The sequence below is a fragment of the Mandrillus leucophaeus genome, unplaced genomic scaffold (assembly GCF_000951045.1).
Source record: "Mandrillus leucophaeus isolate KB7577 unplaced genomic scaffold, Mleu.le_1.0 Scaffold987, whole genome shotgun sequence".
NCBI lineage: Eukaryota > Metazoa > Chordata > Mammalia > Primates > Cercopithecidae > Mandrillus > Mandrillus leucophaeus.
This window is the reverse complement of record NW_012110774.1, coordinates 705,104-723,867: the sequence shown is the minus strand read 5'-3', so window position 1 is coordinate 723,867 and position 18,764 is coordinate 705,104. Positions and strand designations below refer to the sequence as shown.

The following is an 18,764-nucleotide window of genomic DNA, read 5'->3' as shown; positions in this document are numbered from 1 at the left end:
ACTAGAAAGCCCTCTTTGATGAGGGTTGTATACTTTATTTTTAAACAGTATTAACATCCTTGAGGCCCTTGAAGTCTTTGCTGTCAAAAACCATATACTTTTTCTTTGAGTGGGCTTTTACTTTAAGGTATGTAATAGAATAATATAGGTAACTGAAAAAGAAATTAGTTCATGACATCTACTCATTCATTTATTCACTCAGCAAGTATTCATTGACTGCCAAATATGCGTCAGACACTGAGCTAGGTGCTAGGTACTAGGTAAACAAAATTCCCTGCCTTCATAGAGCTTAGCTTGTGGTGGTGGAAAGAAGCCCTCAGCCTGAATACTCAACTTATGTCTGCCCTTTCTTAACACATTAAACTAAAGGTAATGGCATATGTGAGTCTAATCTTTGTTTATCAAAGCTATTTCTTGTTCTGGAATGTAAGTACAGTTACAACAGAATAAGTACCAAGGCAAGATTGCAGAATGACCAGTTGTGAACAGGGACTTAGGAATATGTGTAGCATAGGATTTTTTTTTAGAGTTGTTAAAATCAGATCAACAGAGCATGTTTTTATGGGCCATCTACCAAGACTAGAGGTAGCTTTGGAACCTCTTATCCTCTGGAATGCAAACATGTATTTGCATTCCATCCACTGTCAATATGAGGAGACAAAAACAAAGTCAGGATTTTAGAGCTGGAATGGATCTTAAATACTACGTAGTCCAAACCTTTGGTTTTACAGATGCACTTTTTCCAGAGTGCTGTCATCTCATATACTTTTTTATTTGTAACAGGTTTTTAATGTAACTCACTCAGATAGTTGGTGATAGACTCTCTCTTAAAACTTATTTATCCTAATCTTTTTTTTTTTTTAAGAGACAGGGTTTTGCTCTGCTGTCCAGGCACACAGTAGCTCAATCATAGCTCACTGTAACCTCCAACTCCAGGAGTAAAGTGATCCTCCCGCCTCAGCCTCCCAAGTAGCTGGGACTACACTACTAGTGCACTAAGCTAATTTTTAAATTTTTTTTGTAGAGACAGGGTCTTGCGGTGTTGCCCAGGCTGCTCTCTCAACTTCTGGCCTCAAGTAATCCTTTTCGCCTTGGCTTCCCAAAGTGCTGGGATTACAAGCATGAGCCACCATGCTTAGCTATTTACCCTAATCCTCTGCTGACCTTCTGATATCAAGACAACTAAAATTATAACGTTGGGCAGCTATTTTGTATAATATATAGGGTAGTGGTTCTTAAGCTTATTGGTGAGTAACCCTCACTTGGGAAGCTTACGTTTAAAAATGTAGATCTTCATTACTTTCCTCCTGAGATTTTGAATCAGTACGTTTGAGAGAGGGTCCAGTAAATCTTTGTTGTGAATGAACTGATGGTGTTGAAGCAGGTGACCTGGAGGACTGCATGTAGAACATAGTGATGTCAAGGAGTAAAGGAGAGAACAGAAGTGAGATTAGCACTAATCACCTCTAATGCCTTATTTCCAGTAACGTTTAGATAAGGGGAGAAGCTACTTGGCTTGCTCCTTTGAAGGTTTTGTTTCCCTCTTAACATGGAAAGTAAAAGGTAGAAGAGAGATGCTGAATGATCCTTTTTTTCTTCTTAACCTTGGGGGTCATTATGATTGAGTTATTGAATCCATATCGCCATATGACAGCACGTGATGAAAGAAAATCAAATGTTTGTTTCAGTCGAAGTGAAACAAAATAAGAATAACTACTTGGGCAAAACACTACTTTATCACTGCTAAGATATTACTAGAACTGAGCAGAGAAAGAGTCATAGAGAGCCATGACATAGTACTAATTAATAATGAGGTACTATTGAGCGACTGTAATATTCTCAGATGATGCCTGTTTAATTACCCATAGGTGCTAAGTGAATGTTAAAAATTATGGTGCTGGTTGAATAGGCAGAGTAGAACTTGTGTTAGGGCACATCCCATGGAGATATTTTTTACTACTTAATTTTTTAGAGTTACCTCAGTAACTTAGCAGGCAGGAATATAGTTTTAATGGAAACGAAACCACTTGCCTTTAACAGCGTTAGACCGCTAAGAGGAAGTTTTTGTCTAGTTTATTACAGGTCTTTGACTTTGTCAGCATATGGCAAATTTAGTATAAAAGATGGTTAATTATCTAGGCTGATGAAATATAGGCAGCTGAAAAGAAAATTCTTAGCATTCATACCTTAGAAGGAACTCTGAAGGACAGGAAGCCATAGAGATCCTGTTTTTTTAAAAAAGTAATTTCAAGTAAATTTGCAAATGCAATGCTAGTAAAAAGTATATAGAGGTATGTCTTTCAAACTATCTTGTTACTATTAGAATTTTTGTAGCCATGTGCAGAGGAGAGAAAAGGTGTTGGATTTCTGTGGTTCTGATTCAGTTGTAAGAATTTGGTGTGAAAAGAATGTTTGCAAAGGGGCAGGCATAAAGGGGAGAACAGGAATATGAAACACAACATCTGTAAATTACTAAATTCAGAGGGAATTTAGTGGGGGCATATCTCTTAAATGGTTTTGAATAGTTTGGTGTTTTAACCAATGACTTAATTTAACTTAGTGGGTATACTGTTTCCAGTCCCATTACTGATTTTTATCCCTCTGTGATAACATACACCCAAATAAAGACTGCTTTGTATTTGATTTTAAAACTGTTAAGATGTAAAAAAGGTTCACTAAGCCAAACACCTTAGAAAATAGCCTCAGCTATTTGCTATGTTTAGATTATACATGCATAAAAGTATTTATGTATAGATGTACTTACCTTACACAGTAAGTATCTAAAAATTGTAAATTGAATACTTTTGAATGTAAGCAGTTGAAGTAATACCTGTAGTGAGTTCTTCAGTCAGTCAACACTAAACCTGTTTTGTAAATTTGATGCTAGTATTATACTGGACTTTCTCAAAATGAAGCACACCTATATATGCATATAGTATATGAGCATGCATATAGGTACAGAAGCCCTTCAAAAGGAGTTCAGCTTTTATAAACACCAAAACACACTCTGCCTGTAAATTTTCTTGCTGAAATTTGTATCATTAACTCTCAAATTTACATCTTCATGTTTGAGATATACTTTTAGGACTGTCTGTGCATGTAGACTTTGGTCAACTCCTTCCTCCTCCCTCAGTAAATCAGTTAACTTAAAAAATACATTGTGACCATTTTTATAAAATACATGTTCATAAAACAGATTAACTTATTTAGCTTATACAGAAATAAAATTAAGTCAATCCACTCTCACAAAGAATTTCTATTTTGTAAAAATGTAGCTTGTATTTCAGTATAATAAAATCTGATGTAAGAAACTGTTGAGTGGGTTAAGTGGTTATTTTTAGTATATCTATTTTTTTAGTGTCACAGTTATTTGAGGTGTTGGTGGAAGGGGAGGTGTAAAAACATAAGTTTTTGCAGCCAGAAAACAAAAAGAAAACATTTTCGGTATGCTGACTAAATGGCAGTTGTCACATTTTTCCTTCCTTTCCAAGTCAAACTAGGACCTTGAAATCTAATTTGAGATGTTCCATCAGGATTGGCTTGTACCACTACTGAGAATTAAGTGAGTACCTGTAATAAAGTACCAGTAAGTCGTATGTCTATACACACATGCTAACTTTTCAGTCAAGATTCAGCACAGCAAACTGAGCTGTATTTGCAACTTTTAGACTGGCCTGGTTAAAAGTAATTTGGGAAATTAGTACCAAGTTGTGAAGAAGTTTGTAATTCTTCCCTGTTGCAGTCTCTTACTTTATTGAATGCTCATCTGTCCACTTCTCTTTCAAAGTAGACCCTTATTTTCATCCTTGAATACAATTTAAGTCTCCTTTGTCATTCCTGTCCTTAATCCAACCTTGAATTTTTCCTCTGTTTTTAAATCATCCTGATTTTTTTTCTGTTAAACTGATGTCCTTGGGTATTTAGTGACATTTCATAACATAACATAGTCCCTTTACCTGTTAGAAGTAAATTATCCATCTCCTATATTTTCGTCTAATTATGAAGCTTTGAAAGGGAGCATCTTTTCAAAAGGCAACCTTTCCTTATGACCTGCTGTCCTTATTAAGATGCCTCTTTGGACTGTATGGCACCTGCTCAGTTTTCACATGGGAAGCCACCAAGGGGGATTCCTCTAAGGTGAAAACTTAACCAGCTTCCTCCTTGCCTGCAACTTTTCGTTGGTTCCCTATTTCCTACACACACACACACACACACACACGATATCCCCAAATTATGATATCCCCAAATTAACATGCCACTTAAAGTTTCTGCCTACGTTTCCATCTTGATATTTCCTACCCTGACCTGAATGCTGTTTTCCTGCTTGTACTATGCAGCTTCACAGCTCTGGTCTTACTCAAACTCCCTCTGCCTGGAATGCAAATCTCTCACCTTCACTTGGCTAACTCCTGCTCATCCTTGAAAATCTAGAGAGTAGGCATTCTCCAAGGAGCCCATTGCCTCCATCTTTATCAAGGCTTTGTCTGGTGTGCTGAACCCTGATTATCTGTCTCTCTCATGAGACCATATGCTCTTCTGGGCTGGGATCACTAAATCATTCTCTTTATTTTTAGAACCCAGTAGAGGTTGCTGAGCCATGGGGGTGGGAGATGATATGCATAACCATTGGCGCATATTTCTTTAGTTAATAGAGTAACAACAGTTTTAAAGACTAAACATGTTAAATTCGTAGCTGTAGGAAGTAGCTGCTTCCTGAGAACAGTGTGACCATTACATGTCATTGCGGTGTCTTTCCTTCATCTCTTTTCTCCAGAGACCTAGGCTTGCTGGGTATTTTCATTAAATGGAGGGATCTGAGTGTTCACCTGAAAACCAGGTTTTTAAAATTGTATCATTATAGACTTTAATTGGAAAACACCAGTATTAGGGATTTACTGTGGAATACACAGTAATAAGATGTAATCTGAATATGAGTGTGTAGTGAGATCATGGCATCAAGACCTTTCTGTCATCTCAGAATCCTGTGTTTTGGAAAACTTACTTTTATTTTCCTTAGGAAATTTGTTTATCTCTCAAACTGTGGGATGCAAAACTGAAATGTCAAAAATATACCTGCTCATCTTCTTGATCTGATATTTCAATTTCTAAAGACAGTCCTTGTTCCTGAGAGACTTTCTTTATGTCATTATACATAAATAAGCTATTCCTCCTCAGCTGTATCTGCCAAGCAACACTGTCAGCCCTGTTACTAGGAGAGTAACTTATTGGTAATTGGACTATAGCTGCAGCCTGATTTGTACTACAAAGGTAAAAATCATTATGCTGCTTCATGCCCAGTGACCACTTATGGAAAACAGATTGAGAAAGGTGTGAAGACCACCTTTTCAGAATGTCAATAAAGTCTTCCCCACAAGTCTGATTTACCTTCGACCGCATTTTTCTTTATCCTAGTGCTCTTTTCCTGGAGGTGACTCTTAACACAGGTCACATGCCAGTGCACTCAAATAGTTCCCCATGAGCTTCCACATTGAGGCTAAAAATGTTCACTTTTAGATAGATTCCATTATATATCCTTTCCTTTTTATGTGTTTTTATCTGGGAATTCTGGGGGCACGTTTACAAGAGGAAGAGCAAAAAAGATTAAGAACAATTGAGGAATTCTGTACAAACAACAATGACTTATTTTCATCATGACTTAATTAAAAGCTCAAGTATACGATTGAGATTTTTGACAAATTGTAAATTTTCATGTTTATTTCAAAATAGCTTTGGAAGATATAAGCAAGGGAAGACTTATGGCAAAGCAAAGCAAAAAATGACAAATAATAAAGGGGTTATGGCATTTTAGACTTGAACTACCCTTTCAGTACATTTGCACATACTAAAGTTCTGGAAAAAATTCTGTTAAGAGTGTCAAGAATAACCGCTCAGAGTGTAAAAATATTTTGTGGTCCCATCAGCATCAGCATGCCTTATGCTTCTTTGGTTGTCTCTTCAGCTAGTTCTTATTTTACAGCACATGATACATGAAGTGATTTCACACCATGCCCAAGATGCGGGCCACCCACCAGCTACAAGGCATGATGACTCTGCAGGCCGAACGGCAACCTTGATAATTATAAGGCCATGGGTAATAGCCCCCCAGGGGTTCACAGATCTTCTGGCAGTGGGTGTAGCTCCGCCTACATTCTATACAACAGATTCCTTCGTGATCCAGTCTAGGGTCGAATGTCATGCTTTCCCCTTCCTGCTGCTGTGAAATAAAAGATAATTATTTGTGATAACTGCATAATGAGAAGGTCATAGCATGCATGTTATTTTTAAATAAGATTCTGAATTTTTCACTACTACGAGATACTGTAATCTGCTGTAAAGAGTTTTGATCTTGTTTACCTGCTGTCATTCATAATTCCTTTTGACACCAAGGAATCTACACCTATCTCACCTGTCACTGACTAGAAAGTTATTTTGTCTTTTAAAATGATATCCTGGAGTTTCTCCATGCCTTTAATGAACCATAGTTACCACTCAGTAACTCAGCTTGTTTTAAGTAGGAAAGCAAGAAAGGAAGCATTATGATAAAAAGTAGCATTTCTGCCACTGCTAATTCTAAGTCAGTTGAATGCTTGTGACTTCTTGCAGTAATGGCTTCCAGCCTCTTTAGAAGCACATTTTGAAACTCATCAATCTAGGCTAAAGACAGATTTCAGTTCCAGTTACACTGGCTCTGAGAACACTGTCAAGTCATTTAGTTTCTCCTGCTTTCATTTCAGTAACAGAATGGGGATGTTACCTCTATAGGGACAAAGGGGTCTCAGGAAAAGACTCCACAAAAACATGTAAAATTCAAGACCTTAAACTTTACCTTCTAGTTTTTTATGTAAGTATAGTTATATAAACACAAGATTATATTGAAGTAAAAATCTCCATCTTCACTGCTGGTGAGATTACAGAACTGGAAGGAACTCCCATCCCTCTAACCCTGCCCAGTTTACATATCTGGTTTTCCTTTTAGGGGACTTCTAAGGGTAGAGATTCTGCATTATTTTTAATATAGTATTGAAGTACATTCCCAAGAAGCCCTTATCTTAAAATTCTTGATTCAATTTAAGCCTCTTTCCTAAAGTTAGCTGATTCTGGTGTTGAAACAAAAAGTCTTTAATCATAATTTGGGATGGGGAGGAAGTTATTAAAAATTTCAGCCAGGCACAGTGGCTCACGCCTGCAATCCCAGCACTTTGGGAGGCTGAGGCAGGTAGATCACCTGAGGTCAGGAGTTTGAGACCAGGCTGGCCAACATGGTGAAACCAACCCCATCTCTACTAAAAAATACAAAAAAATTAGCCAGGTGTGGTTGGTGGACACCTGTAATTCCAGCTACTCAGGAGGCTGAGGTAGGAGAATCTTCTGAACCAGGAGGCGGAAGTTGCACTCCAGCCTGGATAACAAGAGTGAAACTGTCTTGGAAAAAAAAAAATTTCAAACATACTGGAGAGTACAGGAAAAAAAATATATTGAACACCAGTAGACTCATCTAGATTGGACAATTGCTAACCTATTGTCAAATTTGCTTTTCCCTTTCCTGCAACAGCAAAAGATAAGGAAATAATGTCCATCAAAACAAAACTAGTATTTTAAAGTGAATTCTGAAGTGAGTTTAAAGAGAATTGGAGGAATTGTGACATTTCATCCATAAATAATTAGAATGTGCCCCCCAAAATAAGGATGTTTTCCTAAATTTACAACCAGATTGCCATTATCACAAAATTAACATGATCTGATACAACCTATATTCAAATTATGTCATCAAAATATTTATTATCTTTTAAAGCATTCGTTTTTTTAATTCATCAGACTGTCTCTGTTCTTTGCCTTATTTCTTGAATAGGTTAATCTGGGACAGCAAAAAGACAACAACCTCATTTATTAATTATGGGGCAGGGAGAGTTAAAAGGCCTGTCGGTTGAGGCACTTCCTTATCTGAGGGTCTGACAAAGTTTTAGGATTGAAAGGTTGGGAGGAAATCTCATGTTGTTACCCTAAGATACATTTTTTTAAAGGAATAACTGAAGGACTGAGATCATGGAGATAAATGCTTTGAAAACATTTCTGCTTAAAGTCCAACATATAATAAAGGAAAAAATTGATATAATTGGAGTTTTTCAAGGGATACAGGTCACTCAAGACTGTATCCAAGGCAAAGTCACATCCTGCCCATCTGTAAAGGGACTGATGCCCTCACCCCTTGAGCCAGATTCAGGCAGCCCAGCTCCCCAGGGAATAAACAATATTAAATTTTGTTCATCTATTCAGATTCTTTTTTTTTCTTCTTCAAGCTAAGGTAGTATTATGGTGTCCTGAATTTTATGATAAGCCTTTGGTTATTTAGAAAATACTTTCTGCTCCAAGGTTTTCTAAAATATTTTTAAAATGATAAACTAGGAAATATATTGGCAACACCTGAAATAGTGTTGGACTGAATAGGCTACATAGAAAAACGTGCAGGTGACTTAGTATATGAAAAGATGCTCACCCTTACGCATAATTAAAGACAAGCAGGATAAACAACCAGGAGATAAAATTTACACCCAAGAGATTGGTGAAAGTTTTTTTTTTAAGTTTGATAATAAGTGGGTCCTTCCATTACTGTTTGCAGACATATAGCTGATGTAATTTCTTGAAAGGCAATTTGGTATCCTCCATTAAAATGTAAATCTACTTCAATGCAGCAGACTCATGCTTCAGTATTTATGCTAAACATAGACTTCCGTGTGTGTACAAAGCGGCACAATACTAATAGCTAACATTGAGAAAGTTACTGCTCACCTGTGTGTCCCAAGCCCTGTGCTAAGAGCTCCACCTGCATTACCTTGATTTACTGTTGATAATCCTGTACAAATCCTGTAAGTCATATACAAGATTGTATCCTGTAGCAGTATTTGCAAACAGCAAAAGACGGAAATAATTTATAGTCATGAAAGCATAACTAAATTTCTGTACATTTATGTATACAATGAATTACTATTAAATGAATAGTAGTCATTAAATGAATGAGGTACTATGTAGGAAAACAGTCTCCAAAATACTGTAACTGAAAGAGAGCAAGGTATAAAAGTTTTGTGTTAAAACTTTTTTTGTGTTAAAAGTGTGTGTGCTTGTGTCTGTGTGTACTTAAGCAAAGACACTGGACAAATAGTCATTGTTAATAGGTTGCTTTGGGGAGGGTGTCTTGGATGGAAGGAAAACACTTCATAATATATCTTTTGTACTGTGTTTTAAAAAATTTCTGCATGTATTTTAAAATTTTATTTAGTTTTTAGTTGAAGTCTCACTCTGTCACCCACACTGGAGTGCAGTGGCGCAATCTTGGCTCACTGCAACCTCAGTCTCCTGGGTTCAAGCAATTCTCCTACCTTAACCTCCCGAGTAGCTGGGACTACAGGTGCGCGACACTGTGCTGGCTAATTTTTTGTATTTTTAATAGAGATGAGGTTTCACCATGTTGGCCAGGCTGGTCTTGAACTCCTCACCTCAGGTGAACTGCTCACCTCGGCCTCCCAAAGTGTTGGGATTACAGGTGTAAGCCACCACGCCCAACCCGTATTTTTTATTTTAAAAGCTAGCTACAAATACTTATTCTACTTTTTCACTCCCTGAAAAGTATAATGGTAAATACTTTGTGGAAGATTTGAGTTTTTAGCACCTTTGTGTCATCCTCACAAACATCACTTTTTAGTGTTTCAGCCTAAAGCGTTTTACATCTAACTGTGGGTCTATCCTCTAACTGGACTGAGAGCCCCTGAGGGCAGAAGGTTCTCCTGACTGTGCACAGAGTCTGGGAAAGAGCAGGTGCCTAAATGACTGTCTGTTGAATGAATGAATAAAGTGGGTATAAAGAGGGAAGGAGAATACTTCCATATGTTTCCTCCAGGGAGCACTCTAGGAAACATTTTCAAATAATCAAATTTCTCGTATGAATTTGTTTTCATGAATTTGCCTGTGACTCAAAAAAGAGAGCACAGAAAACAACTGAATAAGGGTTACCAGCCAATCAGGATTTTACACTACAGAGGTAATGCTTAAGTGTTCTTACCCTTAATTACAAGCCTTACAACAGGCTGGGTGCAGTGGCTCACGCCTGTAATCCCAACAACACCTTGGGAGGCTGAGGCAGGTGGATCACCTGAGGTCAAGAGTTTGAGAACAGCCTGCCCAACATGGTGAAACCCTGTCTCTACCAAAAAAGAAAAATACAAAAAATTAGCCAGGCATGGTGGCGGGCACCTGTAATCCCAGCTACTTGGGAGTCTGAGGCAGGAGAATTGCTTGAACCTGGGAGGCGGAGGTTGCAGTGAAATAACAACAACAAAAAAACTTTGCAACAAATGAAAATGTATTTTTAAAATAATTGAATAAAAGTCTAAGTTGAATACCTAAATGCTCGTTTGAAACCTCATGTACAAACACCATTTCGGCACTATTTTTTTCTGAGACGGAGTTTCGCCCTGTCACCCAGGCTGGAGTGCAGTGGCCCGATCTCGGCTCACTGCAACCTCCGCCTCCTGGGTTCGAGTGATTCTCCTGCCTCAGCCTCCGGAGTAGCTGGGATTACAGGCGTGTGCCACCATGCCTGGCTAATTTTTTGTATTTTTAGTAGAGACAGGGTTTCACCATGTTGGCCAGGCTGGCCTCGAACTCCTGACCTCGTGATCCGCCCACCTCTGCCTCCCAAAGTGCTAGGATTACAGGTGTAAGCCACCACACCTGGCCTTGGCACTATAATGCATTTGTCTAATGTCATAAAGCACCGGAACGCACGTGATAAGGATTATCGGGATTGAAGGCTTGTGAGTCCTCTTGAATGCTGGGTCTGGTTTCATTATTCAGTCTTCCAGCGCCTGGGTTGCCCTGTGGTCCATTGTGTGGTCTTTTAGTGGTAGTTGGAACAATTTTTCTTACCACTTCTCTTCTTTCCCTCTGGATTTCTGCAAAAATTTCCGTAAGTTAATCCCTTTATTTGAATAATTAAGGAAATTAGATCTGTGTTTATCAGGGTGAAAAACATAAGAAAAGGATATCAAAGTTTGTGCATAACCAGATGGTTTAAAATTTTTGTACTGATGTTTGTAATAATAAAGCATGTTTTAGAGTCTTGGGCTAATAGTTAAACATACAGATAATCTGAATTTGGTTTTGTAATACTAATTGAGGACGACATTGTAAGATGGCCTGGCAAACCTCAACACCACCTCCCCCCTTTCTTTTGGTCTGCCTTCGCTACTGGGGCTGAGAAAGTAAAACACCACTCATTTCCCCAGCTTCCTTTGCAATTAGAAGTGGCCAGGTGAGACATATCTGACCAGGGAGACATCAGCAGAATATGCTAGTGCAGTTTCTGGGAAGCCTTTTGCTTTCTCGGTAAAAGGGGACAGACAGGCTTCTATGTCTTGTTTTTCCTTTCTTGAACACAGATGTGATATCTGGAGTTATAAGAGTCAACTTGTGACTATGAAGTGATAGGCATCATAAGCCAGCATGCTACAGGTAGTAAAATGGTAACTGGGAAGAGACTTGATGGTATCATTGAGTAGCAGGTAGTGTCAAAAACCTCCTCTCTCTAGACTTCTGGCTATATGAAAAAAATAAACCTGTGTTTGTTGAAACCACTGTTGATCAAATATTCTGTTAATTGTAGCCCTAAGTATTCCTAATGGATTGACTATATCAGTATAAAGCTTTACAGTTTGCAAGGGAAATATCTTGGCTTATGCTTTTTAAAAATCCTATGGGATAGAAAAAGCAAATGCTTTTATATATGAGGGTATCAAGCCTCAGAAAGGCCAAGTGACTTGGCCAAGATCACAGAATGGTTGGCATAGCTACGTGCCCAGCGTGAACACCCTGGGTCTAGTTTACCACACAGCCTCATGGGTCCTGCAGCGGGGCTGATGGCTGCCAATTAACAAAAATACAGGCCAGGAGCAGTAGCTCACGCCTGTAATCCCAGCACTTTGGGAGGCTGAGGCGGGCAGATCACCTGACGTCAGGAGTTCGAGACCAGCCTAGTCAACATGGTGAAACTCCATCTCTACTAAAAATACAGTAATTAGCTGGGCGCAGTGGCAGGCACCTGTAATCCCAGCTACTTGGGAGGCTGAGACAGGGAATCACTTGAACCCGGGTGGCAGAGGCTGCAGTGAGCCAAGATTGTGCCATTGCTCTCGAGCCTGGGTGACAAGAGTGAAACTCTATCTCAAAAAAGAGTAGAAAGTACGACACAGCTTGGATTTTGGTGTCTCTCTGAGACCCAGTTTCGTTATCTGTAAAATGGGGATAATAATAGTATCTAATTCATAGGGTAGTGATAGGGTTAATGAGAATCTGTCTAAAGGTTTAAGCACAATGTGTTGCATATAATAAGCACTGAACTATTAGGTGATGAGGATTATATCATGCTTTGTTATTTAGGAGAACTCAGATGTGCTTTAAAGCCATTGGTAGCTTCCACAGATAGCATGGTTGGAGAGGCACAAGTGAGACCTGGATTTGATCACAGTTCTGCTTCATTTAACTAACTAAATGACCTTAGGCAAATTACTTACCTCTGTGAACCTTAGTTTCTTCATCTATAAAATGGGAACGAGTAGTTACCCCCACAGTTGTTGGCGAAGATTAAATGAGGACAAAGTGTAATGCTCTAGTGTCATGCCTGACACATAGAGCTCAGCAGGCGTCAGCTCTCCCCCTTCCCTTCTGACCTGTGTCCAGCTGTCATTCCCAGTGTCTCTGATAATACAGCTGTGTGACACTGATGACCTGCTGGCTTCAAGATCCAAGGACATGGGCCACTGGACCCTGGAGTGTGGTGCTTTTATTAGAATTAGGTGGTAGGAAGCCTGGCATCATCAGAGGGGGACTTAGTTTCTTGATTGTATTGTAAAATATAACTGTACTTATGAGAGATGGGGGGAGTCCATTTTTCATATCTATGATATTCCATTTTATGGATATATCAACATTTACCTTTCTAATCTGGGGGCATTGAGGTGTTTTCCACTTTTCTTGTGTACATAATATGTGTGATTCTTGTATGGATGTTGGGGTGATTGAAATACTTAAAATGTGTTCATGCTATTGGGCTAGGAGGGACCAAACCACATCTTGAATGTGTAGGGAAGACGCTCTTTCCCCAAGTGAGAAATTACTCATCATACCAGTTGTCTTAGCATTGCCGATAATGCTGTGTTCTGATCACCAATGCCCACCCCATGGCCCTGCACTGGCGTTTTCCATAGCACCTTGTATCATATTACACAATTTTCTTATTTTAATTTAGTGTTTATTTGCTGTCTCCCCTTGCTACAATGCAAAACTCCTTGAGGGCATGGGTTCTTGTCTATTCTATTCACGGATGCACCTCAAGTACCTATGACAAGTATATGGCACATACTAGGCCCTCATGAATGTCTGTCAAATGAGTGAATGAACTCTCTGGGTAAGAGGCTTGTCCTCAGTGTGATCAGGGAGAGCCCTAACTGGTAGCGCACTGCAGACTCTCGTCCTCAGCTGGAAAAGGTGGGAGTTCCTGGGCGATGGAAAGTAAGAGGCCCACCCAGGTGGCGGCAGGTGTGGAACAGAAAGCCAGAACTTGGCAAGCCATCATAGAACTGTGAGTTGTGACCACCCACAGGAGCAAGAGCAGGAATGGCAACAGCACAGCCCATTTGGCAGCCCCTCTCCTGCCCGCTTCAGCCAGCCAGCCCGTGTTGACTGAGTTTGGAATTCTTTCTTACTGAGCCTGCATATGGTCTCGAGCTCCTTCCCAGCCCACTGTGCCGGGCAGTTACTGCCAGTGGCTTGTCACTGAATCCTATTTGCCTCACCCAGGCTAGAGAGGAGCCATCTTCTCCAGCTTTGGGACAGAATGGGACTTGTGAACCATAAGAATAAGTTAGTCATGGCAGAATCAGCGACCTGTACTTCCTAAGCCTGGTGGGTACTTTTAAAAATTGTAAAATATACATAATGAAATTTACCACGTTAACCATTTTTAAGTGTACAGTTCAGTGGCATGAAGTACATTCACATTGCTGTGCAATCATCACCATCTAGAACATGTTTCATCTTGCAAAACATGAAACTGTACCTATTAAACACTAACTGCCCAGTCTTTTCACTGCGTGCCCACCAAGCTTAGTGCTTTTAAAGGCCTATATTTTCTTTATTTCCATGCTGCTGTCTGCTAGTGTTCCATAAAATCTTTCAGAAAACATTAGCCTATCTCAGCTGTGCTAGGAGAAAGGCCTTTTTTTCCTACACTTGAACCAGAGCTACAAAATAGGCCTTTGGGAGGCCAGTGTGGTGACTGCAGTAGAAATAGTGAGAGAACTTGGGGGACAGGAGAAACTCAGGAGGCAGAGCGAGGTCCACCGAGCTCACCTGCCCTTCATCACCCAGAAATAGCTCAAAGATATGCTCCAGCCTAGCTGTGAACTCCAGGGAGTCTGCATTTATTTTCACTGGACTTGGAAGCTAATATTCAAGCTCTGAATTTGAGGAATCTCAGCCAATACCCACAGCAGCTTTTGGCTGTCCCATAATTCTAGGTTTGAACACAATAAAGACTCGGCAGTATGACAGTTTCTTAGTCCCTTGATTCTATGCCTTAGAAATAAAAAAATGTAAAATTGGAAGGTGCAAACAACTGAGATTAAGGGGCAGAGCAGAAAGAAGTGAGAGTGTCATAAACAAAAGCTGCAGGTAATGCCTTGGCGTTGTCTTCCCAATCTGCCTCCTGTTAACCCCACTGCTCCCTCCCTTCCCTACAATAGTCATGGGCTATTTTCCTGCTTTCATCTCTCATGCTAATTACTGAGACACTGCCACATGCATCCTGATTTATCCTCCTTGTTACATGCTCAGGCCTGTGGAGGGGTTGGAGGAACCTCACATGCATGAACAGGGAGAGTTGTAAACAGCATTAAGATAATTTAAAATGTTACCTTTTGGATAGGTTGGTTTAAGCCAGAAAATAGGAAGGTCGCCGCAGAGTTCTAAGACCTTAGAACTCAAGAAGCTGTTGTCCTTCACAGGCTGATCTACAGCCACCCAGATAAGAGAATTTTCTTCATATTTGACTGGCATGATCTTGCCTTCCTGAAAGTAAAAACGATTGCATTTGAGCAAAGAGGACAGTGAAACATGCTGCATATTAAGAGTCACGTGTTGCTAAAAGGTTATTTTGCCTTATAAAAAATTAATGAGAATTCCGAGTGTGCGTGTGTACAGTCGTGCACTTTACGGTTCTAATCTCTTCTCTTTGTAGCTCTTTTCACAATATTCAGCACGCCTCCTCCTGTTGCCCTGACTCCGGATAGCTGTACCATGTGAACATAAGTGCCCTGAGTTGAAGTGAAAATTACTTGATACCAACTTTGAGATTTAGGTTAATCTGATGTTTTTGATCAAAGATGTTTTTGAGGAAAAGCAATTGAACGAACCCTGGAATCCTACAAAGGATAGAGGAAGCCTTCATTTGAAGTGAAAATCTTGTGGAGTTTTGTTCTGCAGCTTCTGAACAACAATGGAAAAAGCAAGTGATTGCCTCTTTAATGTCTTCGGTTCAAAGTATTATTTAACATAAACCATTTCTCCATTTCCCAGCCGTAACAACACGTATTTCAGATGTTCCTTGCATCAAGCACACCACTGAGATTTCAAAGTTAAACCTTGGATTTTCTTCCACAGTGAGATGCTGAGAATGGTTTGATAACCCAGGAGACAAATTTATCTTGCCAGGTTGTTCCTTTCATGTGTTTATTAGTTTGCAATAGCTTGGAGAAATTAAAATGTTTTCTCCTAATTTTTAGCTAAAAGCGGTACTTCATTTATGCTTTCTCCCTCAGGCTTATGGCTGCATTAAAACAACTTAAAGTTATTGGAGGAAGCTAACAGTCAGGTAATCCAGTTATTTACCTTAAATTAAATGGCTGCATCCAGGAAATGAATGCTCTTTGAGTACTGTAGCTTTTTAAAGTTATACAAAACTGATGAAAAATTTATGAAAGCAAGTGGTACATAAATCTACCCCATCTTAGTCTAAAGTGTATGGGGAAGAGTGGGGTGATTGGGATAATGCATATAGATGCATCCTCCACGCTAAGAATGTTAAATAAATCTTGAAGTATGTAATTTCGGTTGCCTACCCAATCTCCTTCCTCCCTCACCTGCCTTGTAACATAGTCCTTTTATTGGAAGCAGCAGTGAGCCCAGCCCCAGGACAGACACTTGCTTTCTGTAGTTCTTCAGCAATCCGGGATGCCCGGGTGACCAGTGCTAGCCAGCGAGATCCAGAGTATGCTGAGGGCCTGGGAGGCCTTCTGCTTTTCCTGATTAAAGGGAAGTCGTGGTTGGCATTGCTCAACCTCTTTTTTCCTGACATTTTTACTTGAATGCCAACTAAGGAAGTCAGGAAGAGGTTGAGCAGTGGCAACCGATTGGAGCTGGAAGGCAAGATTTTTACAAATCACAGAAATGCTGGCCACTGAGCCAATGCCTGCAGCCACTTGCCTCTGCATTGCTTACTGTGGAGAAAAACAGATCCCAGTTTGTGTAAGTTACTCTAAGGGTAGTTTTCTGCTACTGACAGCCAAATATATTCCTAATTCACACAAATGTATTGTCTGAATTTGTTTCTGTCCACTAGAGGATCCATTATGCATGACATAAACAACTGAAACACACGACAAATAATCTACCTCTTTGGCCTAAGAATCAGATGCAGACAAAGATTTAAATATAAAAGCATTCACCATCATGGTGAATTTATTTACCATGGTAAATGATGTTATTTAAAAATAGTAATTTTTATTGTTATTATTTAAACTAATGAAAAATTGAAGATACCTAAAGTATTTAAGAATAAAAGACTTTTAAAATTATAATCGTGATAAAGCATTATGTCCATTATAATCTACATTTTAGAAGAACTAAAGTTATGACAATAATAAGCCATACAACAGTATAATTTCACTTATGGAAAGACTATCACTTTCTCTGTCACACGCACGCAACGGAGAAAATTCACCAAAACATTAGCATTAGCTTTTTGTGAATTATATAATTGTATGTAATTTTATTATCTATACTTTTTTCCCTAAGATGTCCCAGTATTGAACCATTTGTACAGCCCTGAAATAAACCTTACCTTGTCATGACATGTTACTTATTCAACGTATTGCTATATTCCTTTTACTCATATTTTAGTTAAGATTCTTACACCTATTTTCTTTTTTTATTTTTAATTTTTGTGGATCTATAGTAGATATATACTTATGGGTTACCTAAGATATTTTGATACCAGCATGCAATGCATAATTACCACATGAGGGTAATTACTGCAAGCATTTATTCTTTGTTTCAAACAATTCAGTTATACTCTTAGTTTTTTTTTAATGTACAATTATTTTTTACCACAGTCTCCCTGCTGTGCTAGCAAATACTAGGTCTTATTTAGTTTTTCTATTTTTTGTTCTTTATAACTATTTTTTGTGCCCATTACCATCTTCCCTTCCCCCAACCATTCCAGCTTCTGGTGATCATCCTTCTGCTCTCTCTCTCCATGAGTTCAACTGTTTTAATTTTTTTTAATTGTACTTTAAATTCTGGGATACATACGCAGAACGTGCAGGTTTGTTACGTAGGTATACACATGCCATGGTGGTTTGCTGAACCCATCAACTCGTCATCTACATTAGATATTTCTCCTAATGCTATTCCTCCCCTAGCACCCCACTCCCTGATAGGCCCCGGTGTGTGATGTTCCCCGCCCTGTGTCCATGTGTTCTCATTATTCAACTCCTACTTATGAGTGAGAACATGCGGCATTTGGTTTTCTGTTCCTGTGTTACTTCGCTGAGAATGATGGTTTCCAGCTTCATCCGTGTCCCTGCAAATCCGATGAACTCATCGTTTTTATGGCTGCATAGTATTCCATGGTATACATGTGCCACATTTTCTTTATCCAGTCTGTCATTGATGGGCATTTGGGTTGGTTCCAAGTCTTTGCTATTGTGAATAGTGCTGCAGTAAGCATACGTATGCATGTGTCTTTATAGTAGAATGATTTATAATCCTTTGGGTATATACCTAGTGGTGGGATTGCTGGGTCAAATGGTATTTCTGGTTCTAGATCTTTGAGGAATCACCAGACTGTCTTCCACAATGGTTAAACTAATTTACAGTCCCATCAACAGTGTAAAAGCATTCCTATTCCTCCACATCCTCTCCAGCATCTGTTGTTTCCTGATTTTTTAATGGTTGCCATTCTAACTGGCATGAGATGGTATCTCATTGTGGTTTTGATTTGCATTTCTGTAATGACCAGTGATTATGAACTTGTTTTCATATGTTTGTTGGCCACATAAATGTCTTCTTTTGAGAAGTGTCTGTTCATATCCTTCACCCACTTTTTGATGGGGTTGTTTCTTTCTTGTGAATTTAAGTTCCTTGTAGATTCTGGATATTAGCCCTTTGTCAGATGGATAGATTGCAAAAATTTGTTCTCCTATTCTGTAGGTTGGCTGTTGACTTTGATGATAGTTTCTTTTGCTATGCAGAAGTTCTTTAATTTAATTAGATCCCATTTGTCAATTTTCGCTTTTGTTGCTATTGCTTTTGGTATTTTAGTCATGAAGTCTCTGCCCATGCCTATGTCCTGAATGGTATTGCCTAGGTTTTCTTCTAGGGTTTTTATGATTTTAGGACTTACATTTAAGTCTTTAATCCATCTTGAGTTAATTTTT

General features: G+C 39.1%; 1 protein-coding gene across 1 annotated transcript in view; it reads right to left on the bottom strand.

Annotated features, from left to right (window-relative positions):
- Positions 1-5,693: 5,693 nt before the first annotated feature.
- The window catches only part of LECT1 (leukocyte cell derived chemotaxin 1), a 38,010-nt gene continuing 24,939 nt past the window's right edge, over positions 5,694-18,764 (bottom strand). Inside the window, exons 5-7 of the mRNA XM_011971114.1 lie at positions 14,964-15,117; positions 10,780-10,946; positions 5,694-6,214 (exon numbers count right to left, since the gene is read on the bottom strand). Coding sequence (XP_011826504.1) covers positions 5,999-6,214; positions 10,780-10,946; positions 14,964-15,117 — 537 coding nt within the window. The 3' untranslated portion in view covers positions 5,694-5,998. The remainder of the gene's footprint in view (positions 6,215-10,779; positions 10,947-14,963; positions 15,118-18,764) is intronic.